The sequence below is a fragment of the Manis javanica genome, chromosome X (genome assembly GCF_040802235.1).
Source record: "Manis javanica isolate MJ-LG chromosome X, MJ_LKY, whole genome shotgun sequence".
Classification (NCBI taxonomy): Eukaryota; Metazoa; Chordata; class Mammalia; order Pholidota; family Manidae; genus Manis; species Manis javanica.
In genome coordinates this window covers 13,635,635-13,660,932 of record NC_133174.1, presented here as the reverse complement: position 1 = coordinate 13,660,932, position 25,298 = coordinate 13,635,635, and the positions used below count along the sequence as shown (strand labels likewise).

At 43.1% G+C, this 25,298-nt stretch overlaps 1 protein-coding gene across 5 annotated transcripts in view; it reads left to right on the top strand.

Moving 5' to 3' along the window:
- The window catches only part of SH3KBP1 (SH3 domain containing kinase binding protein 1), a 309,921-nt gene that overhangs the window by 32,117 nt on the left and 252,506 nt on the right, over positions 1 to 25,298 (top strand). For 4 of the 5 annotated variants that reach the window (XM_037020504.2, XM_037020499.2, XM_037020500.2 and 1 more), the window contains exon 2: positions 13,194 to 13,351. In XM_037020504.2, the coding sequence (XP_036876399.1) occupies positions 13,194 to 13,351 (158 nt within the window). The remainder of the gene's footprint in view (positions 1 to 13,193; positions 13,352 to 25,298) is intronic. The other variant, XM_073227329.1, reaches the window with a different exon arrangement.

Genomic DNA, 25,298 nt, shown 5'->3' with positions numbered 1-25,298 from the left:
GTCACTGTAGATAAATGAACTGCCAGGTATGAGGAAAAAGTGTAGACTTCTAATTGTGCTTGTTGCTTTATTATATTTTTTAAGTAGCTAAAAGTATATTTTAACAAGAGGATTAGTATTAAACATTGTACAACCTCCAAAGTAAACATAGTTTAAGTCCCAGTTGCCTCAGGATTTCTTTTATCATGCATGTCTTTCAGAGAGATGATCACAATTTTGGCTACCTGAGGTATATTTTCTAATTATTTGCAGAGAATAACCTGTAGCACTAAGAAGGAAAACTACTTTTGGATCAATTCTTTATTTAAAAATATTTGTAGATTACTAGTGCTCTTAATAACAAAGTCAGGTATTGAAACATGCATGCGTGTGCACATGTGTGGTACACACACACTTTTAATACACGTACTCATTGCCTTTAAAAACCCTATCTTCCTTTTCAGGATCATTGCTGTCCTTAACATGCTTAGCTGAGTCACTTGTGAAACTACCTCTTTCACCAGTTCAAGTTACGCCAGCATTAAGATTTTTCTCTTCATCTTTTAGGTTCACTGTAGACCATTATTCTCCTACTTGCACATTTAGAGCACTTTAACAATCCGGAAGTGTTTCAGCATGTATTTCTTAAAGATAAGGACTCTTTTTCAAAACCATAGTCACAATATCTTTTTCTTACACCTACGACAGCTAACAGTGTTTCCTTATCAGACATCCATTTCAAATATCCAGTCATTAGACATAGTTAAAATATTTTTAAAGGCGTCTGCTCGAATCTGGTTTTGGGAGGATTTGCGATTCGTTGCTTGTCTCTGAGTCTCTTTTAATCTAGGTTCCCCATCTCTTTTCTCTTTCCTTCGAGAATTTTTTTTTTTGGTTGAAGAAACTAAGTGATTTGCTTGTAGAGTTTCTTATAGTTTGCATTTTTTTGAGTGCACCTTAGTGTGCCACTTAACGTATTCCAGACCCCCTGTACTTCCTGTAGACTGGCAGTAAATCTAGAGGCTTCATCCGACTCAGGCCCAAGCATGCTGGGCAGAGGTGGCATGTTGTGTCATGAGGCTCCCGAAGCTGCTTGTCTTTCTTTTTGTAATGTTAGCAGCCGTTAGTGAGCATTGCCCATGCCCTTGATTACATTAGAGGTTGCAAAATGTTGCAGAATACTCCTATAAAGAGGCATTTCTCCTCGTCAACTACGTGGTTATGCTGAATTCATATGGGAAAGGTGGGAGAAATAATTTGACTCTTTCCCTTAATTTACTCATTTTTAGAACAGTGAGTTGGTTCCCTGCCATCGTCCAAAGGTGACCATCAAGAAAAACACCGTGAAACCTTACAGAACAAATACTGATTTGAGACATCAAACGTATTTGATGCGCTTCAATGCATGGCAGTTATCTTACTGATTGATACTCCTGTGTCCTACCTGGGGCCCGCGGGAGCCTTTTCTCATTCACTTCTGAGTTCTTTTGCCATGACTGCTCGCCTTTGATGGCTTGCTTGCTTTGACAAGATGTTTCCTGTTTCTGGCAAGACGTTTGTATGACAAGATGTTTCAGGCTTGGACCCTAGAATCAGCCATTTCTCCAAGGCTACCTGGCTTCTTTTTATTTTTAGTGAAAAATAGTATTTAGGTACTCAATGTAATTATTTCTGAAAAAATAAATAGTACATGTAGTTCTTCTTGGGTTATCCTTCTAGAAGTCTTATGTGGGGCTGCTGTTCCTTTTAGTTTTATTTGTTTTTATTAACCTCATGTTTCAGTTTTGTACAACACTTCCAATTTTTAAACTTCCATTCAGTTCATTTAGGTATTATTCTGTTTGTCCAACTTTAAACTGTAACCTTCAAAGGAAACAATAATGTTGGGTTTTAACTTCACGTCTGCATTATTAAGCGGTTTTCTGATCCTGTGGTGAAGTATTGACCAGGTAGTTGATTAAGAAAATGTTCTTGAAGTAGGTACTTGATAGCAACGTCTAGTTCAAACTGCTGGTCAACTATTGAAAATGAGAAACCAAAAAGATTTTCAGACATTGGCAGCTATAATGCTGATAGACTCACAATGCCATGCAACATCATATGTGAAACTTGCGATGAAACCATCAGATGCGCCAACCCTGATAACCTGCCTAGGATGGCGTTGCCAGTGTTCTAGGTGTTAACTGCAGACTGGGCGTCGGGGAGGTCAAAGTAGTTACGCCTACGGCAGTTTGAGACTCGACTGTTTTGAAGACTTGTTGTTTTGCTGCTATCTTCAGCTTTTTCAGCCTTATGCATTTGTCTCAGATGCTTTCTCCTTGGATTCTCAGTGTCTGGTCAAAATCATCCTTGCAAGTTTTTCCCCACTCAAGGGCAAGCATTTCTTGAGTGCCTGATGGGGCCAAGCAGTCAGCTCAGCACTTGAGGGAGGAAGATGCACTGGCAATGTGACTTTTCTTTTAGGAGGCTCACGGGCTTAGGTTTTACACTTCCCTTCTGCCTTCCAGGGACTCCAGCTTCAACAGGATTATTATACCTGGGGGTGTAAGTGAAGCAGGAAGGGGGACGCCAAATCTGCTGGGTTCTGTGGTTTCCTGTCACCTCTCTACTTTCTCCCTTACCAGACTTTCTTCTTAACAGAATGCCCCGCAGTGACTCAGCCCTCGCCCCCAACCCCCAATCCCCGCTGGGCAGACTCACCATGATTTCTATGGAATCGTCCTTCACTTCCCTCCTTCTGGCCTGGTTCCCCACTCTTCTGAATATTCTTGCGTCTTGCAGCTGATTCAGCTTAGCCACACCAAAGTCAACAGAACGGATTTGGCCTTTCTTCTCCCATGCAACATGCCTGCCTCTAAAGCCAGTTCCCCATCTGCCTCCAAACTATCCTTGAGTAACGGCAGAGCTGTATTCGATTACAGTCCTTCCAAAGTGTCTTGTACTATAGGGCTCTCTGAATTAATTTTTAATAAGGAAGTTCAAACTAAGATATATTATCCATAATCAAATGGTTTTCAACCATCCCTGCAGTGCCTGTCAAATAAAATTGGTTCATGAAATGACAGGGTGTGGGGGGAAAGGCAATGTTTTCTAATTGTTTCATTTTATATAATCTCTAATTAAACTAATTCATGGGATAAACAAGCATTTGACTGTTTCTTCTTCCCTTTTGAAGTTTAGCGGCTTCAAACCTTTTGGATCTTCTCGCTGAGAAAAATAGGGGGTCACCTTGTAATCAGGCACCTATCTATGGGTCTCCTTTGAGTCTGAGAACCAGGCTTTCATTATAAAGTCAGGAAAAGAAAACCCTATCTACTTATCCTCAAGCCATTTTATTAAAACTGTCAAATATTTATGTAAAGCAACATACCTGTGCTTTCTCTCTTCTACTTGAAAAAAAAGGTTATGTTTTCTCAAGTGGCTAAACTATTTTGACTTAACTGATTTTTTATTGAATTGGTTTTCTGAGGTGCAGTGTTTTCCCCCTCTGTCATTGCTGTATACAACCATTCTTAGCACACGCTTATCCAACTATAATCAATTGTCTTTATTCTTTGCTAGGTTTTTTTTTTCTACGTACAAAATCATCTGCACACTTTCTCTGTGCTTTCTTTTTCATTTAAGGTTTTTTTTCTGGCCAAGTGAGTCTTATCCAGTCTATCTAATGTGTGTTCTTAAAAGACCTATGCATTAGGTTTGCACAAGGGTTCATTTCAATCAGGAAGTGTCTAATAACTCAGTGTCCCTGGCTGTGCGGTGAGGCAAAGTCTTCCAAGTGCAGGCTGTGAGGGACAGAGCCACTTGGCTCTGTTGAAGGGGCAGGGAAACCCAGCCATGGCCCTGTGTCACATTTTCATCTTTGATCGAGGGCCCCTTTGCTGTCTGGGGCAGTGGTCTTAGCAGAGGTGGGAATGGAGTTGAGGCTGATCAGAGTAGCACTTGAGGGGCCTGGACCAGTGGGCCATACTTGTTTTGGCACTAACTGGTCAGGTCGATTTTAGACTTTCTCTAGTGTTCTAGTCAAACAGCCAGGCTCACATCTGTAGCTGCATTTCATTGTGCTGAAGATCAGCTGTGATTTGGGGGTAATGCTTTCTCAGGACACCCCATCACCAACATTTATTGAGCATCTACTATGTGTCAGACACCAGGCTAGGGGGAGGGGATGCTCAGCTTTGCCTGTAAGGGCCCCTTGTGCAGAGGCAGACTGGGAGGCCCTGCGTGGGGAACCCCTCGTAGCACAGCACGATGAAGGCCTGTAGGACTAGTGGCTTTCAGTTTTGGAGCAGTTTCTGTGGACAGGAGTTTATAGGCATCGTCCCTCATCCTTGCAACAGCCCACCGGGTATATCATCTCTCGATTTTAAGCACAAAGAAAATGAACTCAAGCGACGTATCTGGCCCCATGCCACACAGCTAGTAAATGTCTAAGGTGGAATTCACTTCCAGGCCTACTAGGTTTCAAAGCCTGTGTTCTTTCTCCTATGCCTCATGTCCTCTGTAAAGATGCTTAGATAGAAGTGAGAGTAAGGGGGATGTGGGCTGAGAGGACCAGGTTCCTTGGGGTGCCACAGAAAGTAGTGTGACAGGAGTGTCCTTAGTGCCATCTGAGGCAGCCAGGGATGGGCCTTCTTTCCTCTGTCAGAGCTGGCTTTCTTCTGTCTTGGTTTCTCTCTTTTCCCTTTCTGTGCCAATGCCCAGTTCTGGGAGCTGCTGCTGGGCCTGCTACAGACATCCTTTAACCCCACAGGAGACCATCCCTATCTATGGTTTGCTGCCTCCTGCCGGGGCAGAGAGCTCAGGGCCAGTGGCTCTGTGTTCTTTGGAGTCTGTGTTCTGAGCTTGTCTTTGCTGGGGATGCTGATATTCATTTTCTAGCAGTTTCAGGCGTCAGGAATGATCCCCTTGTTGGCCTGATGCCCCTGAGTGGCGTGTCTGCCAAGACACCACGGGCAAACGCGGCTGGTGTGCAGGTCATTGTTGGCCTTGGAGGTTCCCGCAGTGCATAGGGTCCTGACCTGGGAAGCTAAGGCCCCCAACCCTCAGCCCTGATGCTACCAAGAAAGATGGTGAGAACTGGGCCTCGTGTAGACTGTGTAGGGAAGAGATGTTTTTAAAAAAGTGGATGTATGAGTGTCTCTCTTAGGGTTTTCTGGTTGTGAGCAACAGAAACCAACTCTTCCTCAACTAAAGTAGGGAAGGAGATTTATTGGAAGGCTGTGGGATGGTTTATAGCATGGAAGGAAAAGCTGGAGGATCAGGTTGGGGAAACATGGCAACCAGGCAGCCCCCGGGATCCCCACCTCTTCGAGGAGCCCCACTGGGGGATCCACGCCAGCCATCTCCAGTCTTCATTAGGTCCACTGCTGTGAGACATGGTTGAGTCCTGTGGCAGAGGGCAGGCCATGTCGATGGACCGTCCAATCAGACTTTATCTCATGAGAGAGGAGAAATTCCCCCAAAGGGTTTTTCCTCCCCAAGCGGGGACTCTCTCTCCCTGGAATACAAATACAGTCAACCACCTTGGCAAGTGAATATCTACGATCATAAATTGCAAAATACACATCACACAGACTTTTATTTTTAAAAGCTATATTGAGATATACAATCTATCCATTTAAGTGTAAAATTAAATGATTCTAGTAAGTTTATAATATTGTGAAACCCTCACCACAGTTTAATGTAGAACATTTCCATCATCCCAATAAGACCTCTCCTATGAATTTGCAGTCAGTCCCCATTCCCAGCCCCTGACCTAGGCAAACTCTGATTCGTTTTATGTCTCTTGAGAGTTGAACATAGGTTTTTACACATTCCTGACTGGTGTAATTTTTTTCTGGGTATTCTGGGAACTGTGCTAGATGTGATAGAAAAAAAACCCCAATGGCGTGGAAGTCTGTATCACTGGTCTCACTTTTCCCTCCTTTTCCCTTGAGATCTTCTCTTCTCTTCCTGGGCTGTAATTTGTGAGAGCTTAGTCCTGCTCTTCACACTGCCATTATTTATCTCTAAGCCTCAGTCATGGAACCTTCTAGAGCGCAGAGTTCCTCATCTGTAAAATTAAGAAAAGGATTTGATGAGATATTAACAAATGTTCTTTCTATCTCTCACGATCGGCAATTGTGACCTTTTTTGGTGAAATTGTTCTTGGCAAAAAATTACTGCTTGATTTGATATGCTCTCTTCAATCAGGGGACTGGAACCAAGCGTTAACATTAAAAGATTATTCTTTAAAACTCACAAAATGAAATAAGCATAAAAGCAATTTAAGTTTATGATATTTCTACTTCCGGAATTCTTTTTCTTAATTTTTAATTGATGTATAATTGACATTTATATGTTATATTAGTTCCAGGTGTACAGCATAATGATTTGACATTTGTAAATATTGCAAAATGATCGCCACAGTAAGTCTAGTTAACATTTGTCACCACACATAGTTACAGAATTTTTTTCTGCAATGAGAACTTTTAAGACCTACTCTTTTAGCAACTTTCAAATATGCAATCTCCAGTATTATTAACTGTAGTTGCCGTACTATACATTCCATCCCCAGGACTTATTTATTTTGTAAGTGAACTCTCTACCTTTTGACTCCCTTCACCCATTTCACCCATTCCCCTCATCTCTGGCAACCTCAGTTCTCTGTATCTATGACTCTGTATCTATGACTTTGTTGTTGTTTTTTTTAGATTCTACATATAATTGAGGTCATGTACTATTTGTCTTTCCTCATCTGAATTATTTAACATAATGCCCTGCAGGTCCATCCATGTTGCAAAAGCCCAGAGGTCATTCTTTTTCATGGCTGAATAGTATTCCACCATATATATGTACCATGTCTTTATTTATTCATCCATCAATAGACACTTAAGTTTCTTCCGTGTCTTGGTTATTGTAAATAATGCTGCAGTGAACATGGGGGTGCATATATCTTTTTATATTAGTGTTCCCATTTTCTTCAGATAAATACCCAGAAGTGGAATGGCTGGATCATATGTTAGTTCTATTTTTAATTTTTTGAGGAACCTCCATAGTTTTCCATAGTGGCTGCACTAATTTACATTCCCACCAACAATGAAGGTTCCCACATCCTCACCAACACTTGTTATTTCTTGTCTTTTTGATAATAGCCATTCTGACAGGCGTGAGGTGGTATCTCACTGTGATTTTGATTTGCATTTCCCTGATGATTATGATATTGCACATCTTTTCATGTGTCCGTTGGCCATCTCTTTGTCCTCTTTGGAAAAATGTCTATTCAGACCCTCTGCCCATTTTTTAAATCATATTGTCTGTTTTTTTTGCTACTGAGCTGTATGAGTTCTTTATAGATTCCAATGTTAGTCCCTTATCAGACACGTGATTTGCAAATATTTTCTCCCATTCAGTCAGTTACCTTTTCATTTTGTTGCTGGCTTCCTTTGCTGTGCATACTTCGGAAATTCTTAAACCTTAAAACTGTACTGAGCGGTTTGAGACACCATCTATATGTTTATGTAGACAAAGGAAATTAATTGGAGACTTTCACTCTCCTTCATGCTTTCTGATTTATTCAAATATTTATCAAGCCGGATGTGATGCTAGGCAAGGGAGGTAGACTCCCAAAACAGACAACGGCTTTTCCCAGGTGGAGCGCGCAGTGTGAGTGGGGTGAGCCACCACGGGTGCACGGCAGAATGAGCGCTGGCGAGTGTTCAGTGCACCGAGGCAGGGAGGGGCTGGGCCACAGAGCAGGGCCTCAGTCGGAAACGCTGTCGTGGGAAGTTTGCCTTGAGAAGTTGCTTGGCAGCTGGCTCAGCCAACCGACAGTTAAAAACCATCCATTTCATCTTTTGGGGGAGGAGACATTCCAGCAAGTTTGAAGGCAGACACAGGGAGGGTGAAGCGTTTGGGTTTTGAAGCAGATCTTTCGTCTGCTCTGGCTCTGTCTTTTATACACATGGGTTAACTGTAGCTTTGGCTTTTGCAGTGACAGTAGATGTGGCAAACCTGTGGAGGCCAGCCTTCGGCACACCAGGCAGCTGGAGGGTGGTATTTTCTGACAGGAAGATGGTCTTATGTTTTGTAATTTATGGTGTCTTAAAATATGGGATTTTGTTTACTGTTGCCCTGATTACACCTCTGATATATTTTATTTAGCTTAATGTTTTGATTTTGTGCTCATGTCCAGAGGTACTTTCCCAAAGGGTACCATTAAAAAAAAAATCTTAGGTAATGTTTTATCCTTGTCGAGCTACCTAAAACTTCCTGAAGGCAAGAAAATGGGTTTTGGGGGCACAGACTTTCTCATGAGCTCTTGTGACTATTTTGGCTGTGTTTGTGCTGTGTGAGGTTTGATTTCCTGTCTGCCAAATATTTTCCTAAACCATCTCTTGTGTAGTAGAAATATAAGCTGCATATGTAATTTTAAGTGTTCTAGGAGCCATATTCATAAAGTAAAACACAAGAATTTATTTGAATACTGTTATTTATTTAGCCTAAGATATCTAACATAGTATCATTTCAACATGCAGTTGGTATAAAAATCAATCAGATATTCTACATTCTTTTTTCCCCTAAATTTGCCATGTATTTTATAGCATATCTTAATTCAGACTCACTGCACTTCAAGTACTCAGTAGCCCCATGTAGCGAGTGATAGCCAACAGCCAAGTCCAGGACCTTTCAAAGGCTTACCGAGGACACAGGAAAGAGCCCTAAGATGGGGTAGGAGAGACATAGTCTCATGATTTATGAGCTCTTAACAAGACCATACATAGGTTTACTCCTCTTAGAGAAACCTGATATGTACAAATTCATCTTGACAGGAAAGGTAAAGCAGGAAGTGATTATTCTTGTTACAAAAGAATTAACCACAGGGCTCTTTAAATAGCAAGTGCCCTTAGTGCACTGAAGAATCTGACTCAGTTTGCAGAAATGTGATCGACACTTGGCATTTCAGTAGCATCTCTGTTGGGCAGAGAACTGTCTGCCATTATAAAATGCAGGCTGAGCAGTCAGTTTATCAGTACTTCATCGAGCACCTATTACATGTCTTGGACACTCCTGGGGGGCCTCAACAGAGCTAAGGATGGTCTGTACCCAGAAGGCATTTGGAGGCTCACCGGGAGGGCGAGACACCATTGCAGCCACCACAGCATGGAATTGCCTCAGTGCCAGTGGCCAGGAACCAGGAAGCTGCGACAGGCAGTCAGGTCCCAGAAGGCAGGCAGGTGCATGCGGTGACTTCAGTGTCTGGGTATTTTAAAGGGTCAATCAGGAAAGACCGGCTCATAGGATATTGGGAGGACTTGAACCTTATGCAGTTCTGCTTTTATTTATCCCTGAGTCCCCAGTCCTTGAGACCCAGCCTTACTTATAGCAGGCATCAGTTAAGGTGTGTCCTTGGGCTCGTGGAAAGAGAGATTGAAGCAAAGCCAGGGCACACTTCTTTCCAGTTTGTGACAACAGGTGGCAGCTGTTTACTTCTTCATAACCACCTTCTCGAAGCAGATTCCTTTGTCCTCTCCCAGCCTCACCCTGGCAAAGCTCACATACTGAGAAAACGAGGCTTATTGATTAGGACATTGTGTTGTGTTTCAGAAGTTGATGGGGTTCTGAGTCCCCCAGAGTACTCAGGATGTAAGTTTAATGTTGAGCTGACCCCTTGACCAGATTCCTCCTTAGCAGCCTGCCTGTCCTCCCTTCTTTCCCCCAGGCAGTCCCCGTGGGCTGCTTCTTCTCCCACCCCCGCTCCGCTTACCACATGCAGTTGCCTGTTCCCATCACACAAACTGTGAGCTTCCATCTTCAAGTTTCCCCTTTAAGCCTTGGGGGTTCTAGGTCAGTGTTCCAAGCCTATTCTTGTTTAAAAAGTGTATATTCTCAAGACAAATGCTGGGCATAGAAGCCACAGGGCATAAATCTGCAAAGAAGTAAAAAGCTAACCTTTTCAAACAATATGGCTTCTCTCTCACTTACCAACTTAACATTTCCCTGTATGGCCCCGGAAGATGACTGGTTAGCCAGAGACGGGTTAGATTCCTCAAGGGCGGAACAACCTAAGACAGGCACAGTCGCAGGGGGGCCATCAGGTGAGAAATTGGGGTTCAACAGAGATGAGGCTTAGAACCTCACCCCCCCTGTTTTGAGAGAAATCTTCTGCATCCGTGGATGTTTTATTGCCCTTGTCTAGCTTGGATTAGCACATAGTCTACAGGCACACACCTGATCATCTACATTTGCTCTCTTACAACACTAAACTATGTTTTCTACCTTTATCTTGCATCTACCTACCACTTCAGCATTTTATTAAAAAAATAATAATAATAAAGGGAGAAATGTGGGATTCACATATAAATGAAGTATAAAAATCAAACAAATATTCATATTTGACCTGATTGTTTATAGTTCATAATGAGTGATCAAAACCGAATGTTTGTGTGATGAATGCCCTTGTACTGTTCACCATGTAAGAACTTATTCACGATGTAAGAATTTGTTCACCGTGTAAGAATTTGTTCGTTATGCTTCAGAAGATTGGAGACTGATGAGAATGAGGCTTGGGGTGGATTAATGATTGTGTATTGAGCATTGACTCCCCTATACAGAATTTTATTGTTGTTAACAACCATTTGATCAATAAATATGAGAGAAGCCCTCTCAAAAAAAAAGTATATATTATTTTTAAAAATTGAATGTCTGTAGATTATGTGCATATATCACTGTACTTATTGATCGAGAAAACCCGAAAGAAGCTTCTAAGTTCAGTGAAGTTTTGGAAAACGTAAGACTGAGTGTTGTATGATTTTAGACATTGGTGGGAAAAGGTATTTGTCTTCATGGTTCATGCACAGACTTAAATGTCTTGCTAATCCCAGTAGTTCCAAAGGATAGTTCGGGACTTTACATCCACATCAAGGGTGGAAGAAAACTGTCTAATAAATTGTGGCAATAATTAGGTTTCTGTTCATCTCCCTATAAGATCAGCTGGCTCATCGCTGTGTTTCCCTCCCGAAGTGGCTGGCCAGGAGCCGCATCAGGAGCTGGAGTGGCTCTGCTGTTTTCTTGTTTACTTGGTCGCAGGTTGAGCATTGTCTATAACCCCTGCTTTCTTTACACACGTCTTTTCAACCCTCTCGCCCATTTAGTGAGAGGTAAGAACCATAAATAGGCTTCATCAGGAGGCTTCCCAGAACTGCAGGGTGTCCCGAGGCACTGAAAGCTGCCACCAGCTTGGACGGCCACCCTTGTCCACTGTCCCTCAGGCTGCTTCCTGCCCTTGCAGCACTGCTGACTGCCTGACCTAGAGGCCAGAAGAAGGAATCAGTGTCATTCTGCAAATGGAACATTGGAGAAGTTGAATTTTCTTTTAAAAATTAAAATAAAATGACTAGATGTTCTAATTTTTTTCCTGTCATGTCAGCTAATCCCTCAAGTGTGTGCATCCCACTTTGGAGAGCACTGGCTCAGAAAACACGCTAAACTGCTTTCCTGAATTTCAGGTTTGTTAATTGGGAAGATGGGCATCATAATATTGTGAGGATAAAATGAGGTAATGCAAGAAAAATGTCTGGCACATAAACAGTGGTTGCTGTCACCTCAGTTCTGATAGCAAAGTTTCAGTAGATCCATGTCTAGGTAATTGGAAGAAAGCTGGTTTTTGATCAACCTGGTTCTGAGTATTATAATGGCTTGTTTTCACTGCTGGAAGGCAGGGCATGATACAAGAAAACTGGAGTGTTTCTGCCTTTATACTTGTCAGGAACCAGGAGAAATCTGCAAAGGTTGCCTTCTTCGTGCTCTGATGCTCCTCCTTTTTGTTAATAAGTGATGAGAATGGTTTACAACTTAACTTCATCCTGGGCTAAGTTGTGACAGCAGAGACAGCCAACTGATTTTGGAATGAAAAATATGAGCCAGGAAAGGAAATTCCACTGAGTCGATTATGAACTGCCTGGGTTAGCTGACTTGAGTGGATGGGGTGAGCACTCCAGTCTGGATGGGCAGGGTCTTCACACCTGGCAGCGCTGTGGGAATTTATCCCTAATGAATATGCAAAGCCCATTTGACAGGGAGCCTTTTTCCTGGGAAATCTACCTCAATTTATTGACATTTTTTTAAAGTTAGGCTTTTTTTGTCTCCTGTTAAAGAAATCTTTGACAAGCTCAAGATGACCAAGATTTTCTTCTATGCTATCTTATAGAAGTTTTATAGTTATAGATTTTACCTTTAGGTCTGTGATCCATTTTGAGTTCATTTTTGCATATGTGCTCTTTAGAGAGCTCATTTGATTTCTCCTCTTCCAGTATTTTGCTGTAACTTCTGAGCTGCCAATTCACCACTTGGGGTTTCCCCTAATTTTCACTTACCCTTATAGCCATTCATTAGCCATTCATTCATTCATATTGAGCTGCAAATAAAGGAAAAGCTCAGGAGATTGGTTGATTGAGGTGGGTGTGAGGTAAGGCCTGACTGCATAATCCATCTGTGGATAAGTTAACCAGTGTCTGGATTGGTTAACTCTGCCGATTTGCATCTTTGTCACTTTGTCAACAAGGAAATCCGTCTGCACTGTCTCCACCTATTACCAAATATAAAAAATCATCTAGATTGGAGAACAATTCAAAATGATATTGCTGGCTAGGAAGCCATCTGTTGAGAGGGCAGTTGTGCCCACAGACATAAGCAGTCTGAGAGAGCTTGGCCAGTGGGGTCCTCTCTATCAGCTGTCTTTACATGTTGTCACTGAGAGATGGATATTATCTCCGTAGGGTACAAACTGTTATTGCCCACATTTTGCGCAACAGGGGGCCAGAAAGGTTAGCATCACACAGTTAGTCTTAGAAGGGAGCGTGTACACCCAAGAGGCGAACCTGTGTCTGTTACCTGCTACCTCCACGCTTGCGGAGCTGATGCTGGCCTTCCTCTAGGGGGAGTCAATATTGGTGGCTTTCTGTCATTGTGCGGTTTCCCTCTGAAGCCCCTGCTGGTCCTGAGACCTGTACACCACTCTGCCTGTGCCTGACCATGGGTGGACCAGCACTTTGTGGTTTCTGTGCTACAGGCCTCAGGTTAACCAAAATTAGGTTGCTGTGTGTGGCCCTGTTATTTTAAGTATTGTTGGAGGGGAAGTCCCTCTAGTATGACTTAACTGACCTTCCAGGGCTGCCTGGGCTGCAGACTTCATCATGTGATCTAAGCTGCTCTTCTTTTGTCTCTGTTCCTTCCAGTGGAGGCCGTAGTGGAGTTTGACTACCAGGCCCAGCACGACGATGAGCTGACCATCAGCGTGGGTGAGATCATCACCAACATCAGGAAGGAGGATGGAGGCTGGTGGGAGGGACAGATTAACGGCAGGAGAGGTTTGTTCCCTGACAACTTTGTAAGAGTGAGTACAAAGCGAAACCCTTTTCCTGTCTCCTGTGTGGGTTCTACCAACCAAAGCTGTGGGGGCACTTGAGGGGGAATTTCATGGGGTGTCTTAGGGGATGAGTTGTCTTTATACATATAAAGACATGTATAGCTTTGCCCTACATGCCTAGAGCTCCTGTTTCGAAATACTTTCTTAAGCCCCGGAATGTTCTCTTTCTAAACTGTGGGTCACTTAGAAAATGCTGGAAAAATAGAAAGCTTGTTAAATTGTTTTATTTTGTACATGTTTACTTGCTTTGATGGCTTCAAAGAGTTCTCCTTTCCCATCCTAATCAAAATGGGGGGAGACCAGTTTTGACCACCTATCAAGAAGCAATCAAACTAAATGCAGAATTCTAATTATGCTGTTTTCCACCTTTGTGTTCATACTGTTTTTTAGATAGGAGCCAATATTAGTTTTCTTTTCCCCTCTGTGGCCATGAAGCATTGAACAAAATCTATCTTTTCAGTAAGGTTTTAAAAATTACGCCCTTTGTCGGAGTCATCTGGGGGTTAATTACAAAAATGTAGCTCATTCATGTTAAGAAATTACATATCACATTGTTGTAAATAATAGCTGTAAATGGAGCTGGGTAAGAAATGGGAGCACCTGGAGGCTTGTTCCCTGTGGGAAATACCAAGACGGTCTGAAAAAATCTGGTCTCCCCCCATTTTGATGGGACTGGAAAAGGAGAACTCTTTGAAACCATCAAAGCAAGTAAACATGTACCATGATCTTCCTATCAAACTCAGAGAAGGCCAGCTTGTTCTCAGTGGGCCAGGCTGCCTGCAGGTTCCCCCGAAGTCCCTGGGGAAACACCTGGCTCAAAGAAGTAGGTGTCCCCGGATAGAGCCTTGAGGGCTACATGGGAGGTTATCTGAAAGGGGTTGTTGCTGAAAAGCAGTGATGTGCTCCAGGCCCTCTACCTGTACTCTGCCTTCCAGCCTAGAACAGCTAGAACCCAATGTAATCTTTCTTTCGGATCTTGCCTCGGGGCATCCTGCTAACATTTCTTTTGCTCTTTTCCTGTTGGTGTGCAGAAGGCTGGGGAGAGGTTGTTGGTACTGTGCTTTCTGTGAATAGTTGTGGGCATATAGACATGTTTTCTTGGATGGCAGTTAAACCTAGCAGCAATGTCCCATTTTAAGAGTAGGGAAGCATTACATCTGGGCTGCCACAGATGGACTCTGTTGATGTGTAAACGAGGGTGAGCTTTTTTGCCTTTCTACACAAAAGCCCCAGTTTTGGGACAAGGACCATCCTTGAAGTTGAGTCAAACTCTGGTGTGGAAGGAGGTATTTTCCAGATAAAAGAGGCAAAACTTGGAGTGAAGATGGAGGAGGAAGGCAGGAGAGAGGAGGGAGGACTGTGGGAAAGACAAAGGAGGATCTGGGAAAGAGAGAAGATGACTCCGTGAAGACGGGGAAGACCCTGGGAAGGAGAAGGGACTACAGTGTTGGCTCCAGTTTCGAGGGTAAGCCTTATTTTGGAAGGCTTTGCTGTGTCCTCTTGGTTTAGTGCCCCCTCATTCCAAACCACAAATCCACAGACTCAGAGAACCCCTGAGTTGGACTTTGCTCAGAGCACAAGGCTGGTGCGCCCACTGGCAGGGTTTGTGAAGGGCGGCGGGTGCAAGCCCATCCCCCTGCTCAGGAGCACTGGGGAGCAGAGGGCTCCTCTCTGTGAAGCGGGGTGATGTGGCCCCCGCGTCTGGGCCTTTTGTGCACCCTTCTCCATCTCCTGGGCCTTGGACTGGGCCAGTGTTAGCCACCGCAGGGGCCTACCGCCCTGTGGCTTCCATGGGCTCTGGCTCAAGGGGAGCACTGGTGGGAGATGGCGGGGAGGAGGGAGGCCAGCCAGGTCAGGGTTATCCTGCCGGCTGTTGCCTCATTCGTGCAGCGTCCCTCAGACACTGCTCTCATCAAGTCTCCTCGCTCCACACTCTGTTCCCCTCATCCCTGCGCCCTTGGTTCTAGCCCCAGACGGCAGTCTTGGAGTTCCTCTGTGCCTCACACCCTTGGTAAAAGCCTGTTGATTAATCCTGCCTCAGATTACCTAATCTGAGTGTGCCCATCTGTTTCCTTCTTCAAGCCTGACTACCTCATGGGGCCAGTCTGAGGATTAAAGGTGACAGTGATGGAAATCACTTAGCACATGGCCAGCCACCTACTGAGTGTGTAACCATCTGTGTTCCTGGTGAAGGAAGGGGCCCTCTCCCCTGGACCGAGTGCCCCTGCTCTTGCCTAATCACTTTTGTCTCACTCAGCTAGAGCACTTCCAGGGAGGGGAAGTCATGATCTGGGGAGGTGCTTGTTCTGCCCAGGCCAGAAAGGATGTGGCAGGAACGGCTCGGGCTGTGCCACTTGTGGCTGTCACATTTGGCAGAAAAAGAAACTTCTGTTCTTTCAGATGGCTGAGTTTGTTTTCAAGCCTTCACCCATTGGGAATGTTTTAGGCCTATTGTTGCTGGGCAGCTGCATGTGGGGAGGTCTCCCTGCACACTAGGAAAAACCTTAACCTGGATGGGGGAGGGTTCTTGACTGTTTGGGAAAGAATTTTCGAACAGGTCAGACTAGCTTAGGTAAAGAAGGAATGCATGAAAGCAAGAGTAGTAGTGAATGTCAGAGTTGGACAGTGCCAGGAGACGTGGCTCCTTTATTTGTGCAGCCATGTAGTCAGTAAAGAGCAAGGGAGAACAGAGGAGAAGGGAAATTCATCCAGCCCCTGCTAGGCGTTGGGCAAATCCCTGGCCAATTCCTCAAGCCAGGGTCTCCCAGCATCCAGTGTCCACTTGAATCTACATAGCGTGGGAACTAAGCCTCTACCACCCCAGGATTTGGGGGAGCTACGGATGGAGTGAGATTATTTCCTGAGAAATTCCCAAAGCAAAGAAAGGAGATTTTTCAGACAGGCTGCTAAAGAGTGTGATCATTCAGCCACAGTCCTGTCCGGGTCATCCAGGTGATGGGAACTTGCAAGCCCAAACCAGAGACCTAGTAGCCCTTTCCTACTTGCCTGAAGTAGAACACAGAGAGAGAAGACTTATGCTTAAGATGAGAAAATTGAATGAAATAGCAAAGTGTCAAAGACATTTACCACTGGAGGTGAAGGTCAGCAAGTGCTTGTCTTTATCATGAAAAAGAGTTTGGAGACAAATTACAGTAGGCTTATGCAACAAGAAAATTTATTTGATGAAACAGTACATACTCAGGCGGGAGTGCGGGTGACCTCAGAGAGGAGGCACACAAAAAGGTTTAGGATTTGGGTTCTTAAGGATTTCAAGAATGGGGCAAAGGGCTAGGGGAGCGTAGGCTGATGTGTGGTCTCATGATGTCTGTCTCCAGTGAGAGACATTATGTCAACATCCATAGTCAGTCCTCTGGATATTCTGTAAGATAAACTTAACATGAGGAATTTATTAGTCTTTTCTTCTCCAAATGATGGTTACACCGAGCAGTGGAAACATATCATTTAGGACTACTTGCCCCGTCTTAAGATAGGGTCAGTTGTTGGCTAATCTGCCATAGTCTCTGTTAGGAATTTCACCTCCTAATTTCCTGGTTTTAAAAATGGAATCTTAGCCTTAAGATGGAGTCTCTCCTGTTCTTACTATACTATTTATATCTTGGCATTTTTCATGATAGACAGGAGAAGTTAATCATGATGCTTGTCCCATGTCCCTGCCCTACCCCGCTATTATCCAGTAGGTGGATGCAGTTTAACAATAACCAAATTTGACAATAACCAAAACTGCGGTAGAGAGTTCTAGAAGCTGAAAAATACATTTTTGAGTAATAATCTTATTGGCATAAGTTAATAGTTCTGCAGGTGGGTTTACATATGCCTTATTTAGCTTAAGAAATAATTTGTCCCCAGATTGAATTGGATGATCTTGTGGAACCCCATTGTTTATTTGTGTGCTTTTATGTCAGTATTACCATTGTCACAGAGCTTACCTTAAGCGTTTTCTTGATTTATTTATCAGATCCTTAATCAGTGTCCCAATTGAGCTTGGTCCCCCGAAGTGATGGGATTCAGTATTCACCCTCTACTCTGTATTATCTCAATTTCTCAAAAGAAAAATACCTGCCATTCTGGCCACCCACTGTTAAAAAAATGCCTGGGCTTCACCAGCTCTTGGGCTGAGATTTGTTGGTGCATGTCAATATACCCATCTAGGCTCACGGCCTTTTGGGTTTGTCCCTATTTTTCTTTTATTTAGTTCTTACTGTACATTTGGAAGAAGAATCTTTTGAAATTCCCCTTCCCTTCTCCCTTCCTCTATCCCCACCCACTTCTTATTTTTCCTATAAACTTCCTATGTTCTCTTTGTTTTTACTTTTTTTAATTGAAGTATCATTGATATGCAGTCTTATATTGGTCTCAAATATACAACACAGTGGTTTAACAGTTCCCCATATTATTAAATCCTCACCCCCACTAGTGCAGTTACTATCTGACAACATAGAAAGATGTTACAGAATCATTGCCTATGTTCTCCATGCTGTACTACCATCCCTGTGACCAACTTATATTATGATTGAGAATTTTTGTGCCCTTTTAGTCCCCTCACCCTCCCTATCCACCCACCCCAGCCCCTCCCCCATGGTGAACACCAGTCACTTCTCAGTGTCTACGAGTCTATTGATATTTTGTTAATGTTGTTTTGTTTTGTTTTTATACTCCACAAATAAGTGAAATCATCTGGTATTTGTCTTTCTCCTCCTGGCTTATTTCACTTAGCATAATATTCTCTAGGTCCATCCATGTTACAAATGGCAGAATTTTTTCTTTTTTATGGTTGAATAGTACTCCATTGTATATGTACCACATCTTCTTTATCCATTCATCTGTTGGTCGGCACTTTGGTTGCTTCCATATCTTAGCTATTGTAAATAACATGGCTCCACCCACTTCTTTTAGAATGCATTTTTCTTTCCTCTTTTAATAAAAATCATTCATTTTTCAGATGAAATTTACATAGAGTAAAATGTTGAAGTCATAATTACACGGCTTGCTGATTTTTTCTTTTTTTACATAAGTGTCACCTCTGTAACCATCATCCAAATCAATCCTGTTTCTATCCCCTGAAAAGTCCCATCATGCCTTTCCCCAGTCATTCTCCTATGCATGGGTAATCTGTCATCATAGAGTAGTTTTGCCCATGCTTCAATTTCATATAAATGGATTCATAAAATATGTGCTCTTTTATATATGGCTTCTTTTGTACAAAATGTTACATATTTCAGTACTTTGTTCTTGTTGTATAGTATACCATTTTATGAATATGCCATAATTTGGTTTTCAATTCTCTTCTTAGTGGATATTTGAATTGTTTCTAGTTGGTGTTTTTTTAAATAAAGGCTCTGAACATTCTTGTATAAGTCTTTTTATGGACATAGGCACCCATTTCTCTTGTGTATACATGCAGAGGAGTGGAATTGCTGCTGTCACTCACTTTTTAATGTGTATGTTTTTCTGTGGCCTCTGTGGCTAGGGGGAGGTATCATACCTGTGCCAGGGCCTCATTTGTGCCACACTAGCCGATTGAGCTGATCAGCCTGAATCTGGCTGGCTTTGTATAGCTACCCTCTGAGTGTGACCGCTGAGGAGTTCTGAAGCACAGAACTTAATCTCCCAGGAACCATTTGTTTGTGGTGCCCATGAGCTGTCAAAGAGCAATTCTTTCATTGTTAAAAACATATAAAGAGGAACATGTGTCAGAGTGTTATTGAACTCATTTAATGAGGGAACTAGCAGAATAACAGAACTGATTCAGTGAGGATATGAGAAACAGTAGAAAAAGGAGTGTCAAATAAAATTGCAAAGTTATGTTCAAAACGGGTTCATTTCTTAGGGGACAATAAAATCTTAACCCCTGGGGTTATCATCTCTGCCAGAAAAGAAAAAAAGAAAGCGGTATACCTTATCGTCTTGCTACATATTATCTCTGACTTTTTTAGGGTTGTAAAATGTCCTAATAAAGTGTTACTCAAGTTACATTTCCAGAGAGAAACTAATGACCCTCCTGTCAGGGGAGGAGGAGCTTATTAGGAAAGTGCATCAGCATGACATTAAAAAGCCATACGATCATCATTTTTCGCCTAATTTACAAGTTTTGGATTTTTTTTGAGCAGACCACAATAGACCATAATATGGGGTACAATAATAAGCAGTACTAAGATGAAGTCCTCAGTCATTTACTTAAAAACAAAACAAAACATGGCTGCCTTCCTGGGACCTGAAACCACTGTGCAAAACAGAAAGGCAGCCACCTCTTAAAGGCAGATGTAGGCTCTTTCACAGGGGGTTCATTTTCCCTATGTTGGATTTAATTATGAGCATCTTCCTTTCAGAACCTTACCCTCAGATCCAGACAACAGTGTAATTTTGGCCAGCAAAGGGTTTATAAGCAGCCTTTTTCTGGATTCTCCTGACACATATCCACAGATATGTATTTTGTAATGGCCAGCCAAAGGAATTTAAAAAGGCAAAAGCCTTGAAACCATCCTTGGGCAGACATGCATGTGTCTGCCTGCTTTGGGAGGGCACCTTTGGTGAAGTGCAGTGGGACCCAGGCCTTCCACATTTTGTTGCTCACAAATAGACATGTAGAAAGCAGGAAGCTGCGGTGGGGGTTAAAAGAATATGCTCGCTGATTTTTAAATCGATCTGACACCGTGAGGAAGTGAGCTGCTCTCTGCCCGTTTGTGTCTGTGTTAGGTACAAGCACGTTGTACGTGCCACCGGCCCCCTCGGGGGAGGCGAGGTGTGTTTGCTTGTAGCTTGGGTGGCTTATGCTGAGTGTAACTATTTTCAGCTTGGTTTCCCATTGCCTTAGCTTTTGTTTGCAGGTCCAGATCTTAGGTTTTAGATCTCTCTTTGGCATATCCAGAGCCTTTTTTGGTATTTGTGTGAAAAGATTGGTGAATATGGTTGTTTTTTAATCAAGGAGGTAAAAAGTCAGGATTTTGCATATTTGCAGCCCTCTGAGATAAAGCTCACAGTTACTTTGCTGTGCTTTCTCATTGTTGTTTTTGCACTAATGCCGCTTTTAACAAAGCAGTGCAATGTAAAAGTACAAGGTTTTACTAGCTTGGGCTAATAAAAGTTTTAAAAGATGCCCTTTTATGCTACCAAGTGACCTCATAATAGAAATGTATCTTAGGCTGCCAGAGCTGTAGAAAATACGCAGGACAGGATGGAGACTATACCTTAGTTTTAATAGGGTGGAGGAGTTAACTGCTAACCCAGCACGGTGACTGTACTTACTTGGAAAAAATTTTGTTTTGTTTTGGTGTGGTTTCATCTTGTACTTCTTGTAGTTGAGTGGGAAATCGAAGGACGTTTGCTTTCTCAAGTTTTACATTTTCTTGTTAATACCCCCTTTGTTTCAGTAGACTGCCATCCCTTAAGCCTGCAGAAGGCCTCCTGGGTTTTTCCGAATTGTGTTGTGTGCAAGTGTGTTGGAGAGCTCAGATAGCTTGTCTCCTTACTGCACTTACTGGCTGGTTGTGTTACTGTTAGACAAAATATTAGCAGTGTATTCTTTCCATATACCTTGCCATCAAACCCACTCAGAGCCAAAATCCTTGTCAAACGTCTGGTTTTAAAACTTGGGAAGTGGTAGTAAACAAATAAAAAGTTTTTGTACAAACCGTCTACTCCACAAGCATGGACCTGTGCTCTGTAACTTCCCCGCAACTCTCAATTTCTCCTCCCAGGAACTGACCTTTAAGTTCTCTCCACATCAGAGGAGCAAACCAGGAAAGGAGGTACATGTGTTTACCCTTTTCCTATGAGAGTCCTCATCTTCAAGTTTTCGTTCTGTCGCATAATAAAACATCATTCTGTCCCCTGTGCGCTTTTCAAATCTTGACAGAGAGTAAGTCCTCTTACTAGAGTTCTCCGTGCTGCTCAGATCTGCTTGTGCCTGTGGTGTGGACTTGGAATGGAGGTGCAAGGAGGCTGGGAGCAGGCTGAGCACTTGGGTAGACTCGAAGGCACTTGTGTCTGCATGCAGTGGCAGGTTGCCCCCTGCCTTATCCTGAGCAGATGGCCTGATGCATCCTGACTCCTTGTACAGACAGCGTGTCAGTGAGGAACCAGACCCTTCTATGCCTTCATGGTTCAAACTTGGTTGTCTCTCTAGTATGACTAAATAACATGGAACATGCCCACACCTCTCTCTAAATAAATACCACTGCCTCGTTTCTTCTAATGATGTCTCTGCTCATTTGTTTCTAGGCCACATCAGTCTTCCCGTTTTCAGTGGTGGAGTGTGGCCCCCAGGTACTGCCAGGGGTTGCCTTACACACAAAGTGAATCCTTGTCCAACAGTTTCACAATACTCGTGACTTCAGACATCAGTTCAGAGAGCTCACACTTACTTGGTTGGCATTCTCAACACTATGAGGTGGAATTATCAGTGAGATCCCATAAAATGCTGACATAAAAGTCAGTAAGACAAAAGGTCATTGGGTACTTCTTGACTGTTAGAACTGTGCAGTGTTTTCTACTAAGTATGAGACATAGGCTCTGGAGGAATAACGGTCAGAGAAGTTTTGTGGGTATCCAAGAGTTTGAAAGACCTTCCCTCTGGAAATACAAATGTATACTAAAGTGAAGACGCTCATGAGGGCGGCTGCTTCACTTACCCAGTCTAGCTTGCCTCTGACTGTTCTGTTGCAAAGGAGAGAGGACTTTGAACAGGACGTGTACTGACAGGTAGTATGGTGATGGATTTCTGTGTCCGACTCAACCAGGCTTTCTATACTTTGGAAAAAGACTTATTATGCTTTTTCGTGGAAACTAGATTTTCTTTACTAGTTTATTGAATTTAAACAACTGAAGATCCTGCATTTTTAAAAGGCCTTTTGACAAACAGTAGAATTTCTAATGGACAGATTTAGAAATCATTCTGAATTGGGCAAACTATGGGTTCAACACGGAGATGCGATCTCCTCATACCATTACTTAAACATGGATTTGATACCAACCCTCAAAAGATTCCTATAAAAACTGCTTCAAAGCCCCTTTGAAACTGCAGTAGTGCCACAAGACCCCAAGTAAATAACTGCCTGTTAACCTTTTATTTCACATACAGATCCAAAAGCCAAGAGACCTTGTTTGGTACAGTTTCTTAAAGCACTGTAAGTTGAAATATCAAATCTGCACAGCGCTGTCCCTTCACAGAAGGCAAGAAGCTGTCAGCACATCATGTCAGAGGCCGTCCTCAGTGCCCACAGCCATGCCAGTGGGCTTCTCGGGGTCTGGCTGTGGCAGTAGGGGCCTGGGCACGGGGTTTCTGCTACTCCCTTTGGTCTGGGGGGAAGACAGTGGTCTTCTTGCCATTCCTTCTCTGTTTCCCGGGGCTGAGGTGCTCATTCATGGCGGCCGGTGGTGGGGAGTGATGCTGCTGTTCTCGAGAAGCGGGGACAGAGGGTATTGTGTTCAGGGGCCACCCCACCACTCCCTGGGCCGTGGCTCTCGCCGCCTCAGTGGATGCTGCAGGGGAGTACCCCTTAGCGGGACCCACTGTCCTTGGTTTAAGGAAGATTAACAAATCTACATCAACAAGTGGCATAATGTAGAGATTTCCAAGTTGCTGTTCTGTATTCAGAGACCCTGAAGTTGATCTCTTTTATCAACTTTCTTTTTAAGTTTCCACCCAAGGGCCATCAAATTTGTGAATTGTGTAGAATATTGTTTTCAAGATACTTGTCTCTCTTGGAAAGGTAGCAGGAATTTCTCCAGGTGTGTTTTGTAATGGTCTTGCTCACAACAACTAGTCATGATGTGTGTGGGCGTGGGATGGTCGGCCCTGCTCACAGCGGGAGCATTTGCTGGGTGTCTGCTGTGTGCTGGAACCAGAGGCTATAAGCACAAATGAGACACATTAAATGGAATATTGGGTTGTCACGAATGTAACTTCTTCCACAGGAGGAGAGTTTTAGCTACTGTGACTTGGCCTTTGTTCATTCTGTACCCTGGAGAGCATGTGTTAGACATTGTTCTGCAAAGATGTTCCTGATTAAAATGCCACTTGAGAAGGTTTCAATGGGATTCATCAGGCAGCTCTGTTAGAACATGCTAAATGAACCTGTGGTTATCATTTGGCCCTGATTTGTGTTACTTTACGGAATAATAATGGCTACATTCTATTCCAGGCTTATGGGCTGCCTGGCATGGTGTATATAATCTGCCTGAGTCTATCTGTGTACAATGACTAAAATTTGTTGAGCACTTACTGTATGCCAGGCAGGAAGTAGACTAACTCTATTCACATGCTTTATCTCATTAAATCCTTATACCACTCAGTAGCATAGGTACTGTTTTTTTTTTTTTAACGTGCTCACTTTTCAGAAGAAGTAACTGTAGAAGCAAGGCATCTAAGGTTAAGAGACTTATCCGTGGTCACACAAGCTGGTGAGGGGCCGAGAGAGCATTGGAAGCCAGGCAGACTGGCGCTAGGGCTCACGCTCAAGCAAGCAGCATTGTCTGGGTGTCCACTTGTCCTGTTGGGATGAAGCCCCTCAGTATTGCTACCTGCCGTATTATGCCTTCCCCGAGTATCCAGTCAGTAATTTCCATGTTTGCATTGCTCTCAGATAACAGCAACTGATTTCTAGCTCAAATTGTTCTTTAAACTTTAAACATAGTTTTCTTTTAGAAAACAAAATCCTAAAACACCTGAAAGTTTTTTTTTTTTCCTAGATGCTGTTGTGAGAAGTGTTACTCCAAGAAGGGTCTGGAGTAATTAAGGACAAGTGTGTGACCAGTAAAGCCCACACCATTTGGCGGTTGCCTTACGGTCTGTCACTGCTGCAGTGCAGGAAGCGTGTGTATGTGTGGGGTGGTGTCTTGTGACCTGCGGAGAGCAGTGCCCTGACAGAGTTGATCTAGGTGATTATGCATAATGGAGTCCTATTTTCTTAATGACAGGATTATCAAATAACGTGGTACAACCAAGTAGGGTACAAAAGTCCAGATTTCCCACTCAGTGTCCACTGACAACCTGCCAATAAGGAAGGAGAGCACCGCCCCCAGGCCATTGCTATCTAAACTTGAAGCCACACACTTAATGGCTTAAAACAACATCTCATTTATTATCTCGCAGTTCTATAGGTCAGAAGTCTGGGTAGGCTCAGCTGGTTTCTCTGCTTTATTCAATCTGTTTAGAAACTTTTGGACCAACTCCCAACTCAGGATTATCTGAGCTTAGAAAGGGACTTTGAAATCATGTGTTTCAACCCCCAGCTTCTGGCAGATCAAAATATAAATCATCTAGGGTATTGCTGTCACCATCGCTGGATATTTAAACTGAAATACGGAGTGTGGGGGCCCACTGGGCATTCCATGCCAGTGGGTCTCCAGCCTGGTCCTGCTCCAGGTGCGTTGCATAGTCCTAATTTTGGAGTGGAGCAGGAGTTGGGATAGGGGGCCTTAGAATATTTTTAGAAGTTCGGGTGATTCTCTGCTTGATAAAGCTTGGACACCCCTTGGTACAGTGGTACTGATAGGCAGCCTCTTCCTTTGTAATCTGATATCTCTTCTCAAGCACATGGATTAGCCTCTGACCTATAGTTTTACATTTGAAAATATTACAATGTTATTTCTGAAGTAGCTTTATGAATATATACATGTGCATACATTAAGTATGTATAAATTAATGCTCATGCTGAAAATTGTAAAAAAAATGTTTATTGCAAATACACAACATAGCAATATGTAAACAATGTTCAAGTCCATTAGAACTAATGCATTATAATTTCAGAACCTCTGGAATAAGTAATGAACTCCATTCTGCCCTCTAACCAGTGGTAATGAGGTGGGCAGAATTTCTAGGAATGGTTCCTAAGATTCCATTCCCAAATTCACAGAACCTATGAATGTGATGAGCTCTTATTCTAGTAATTGTTTT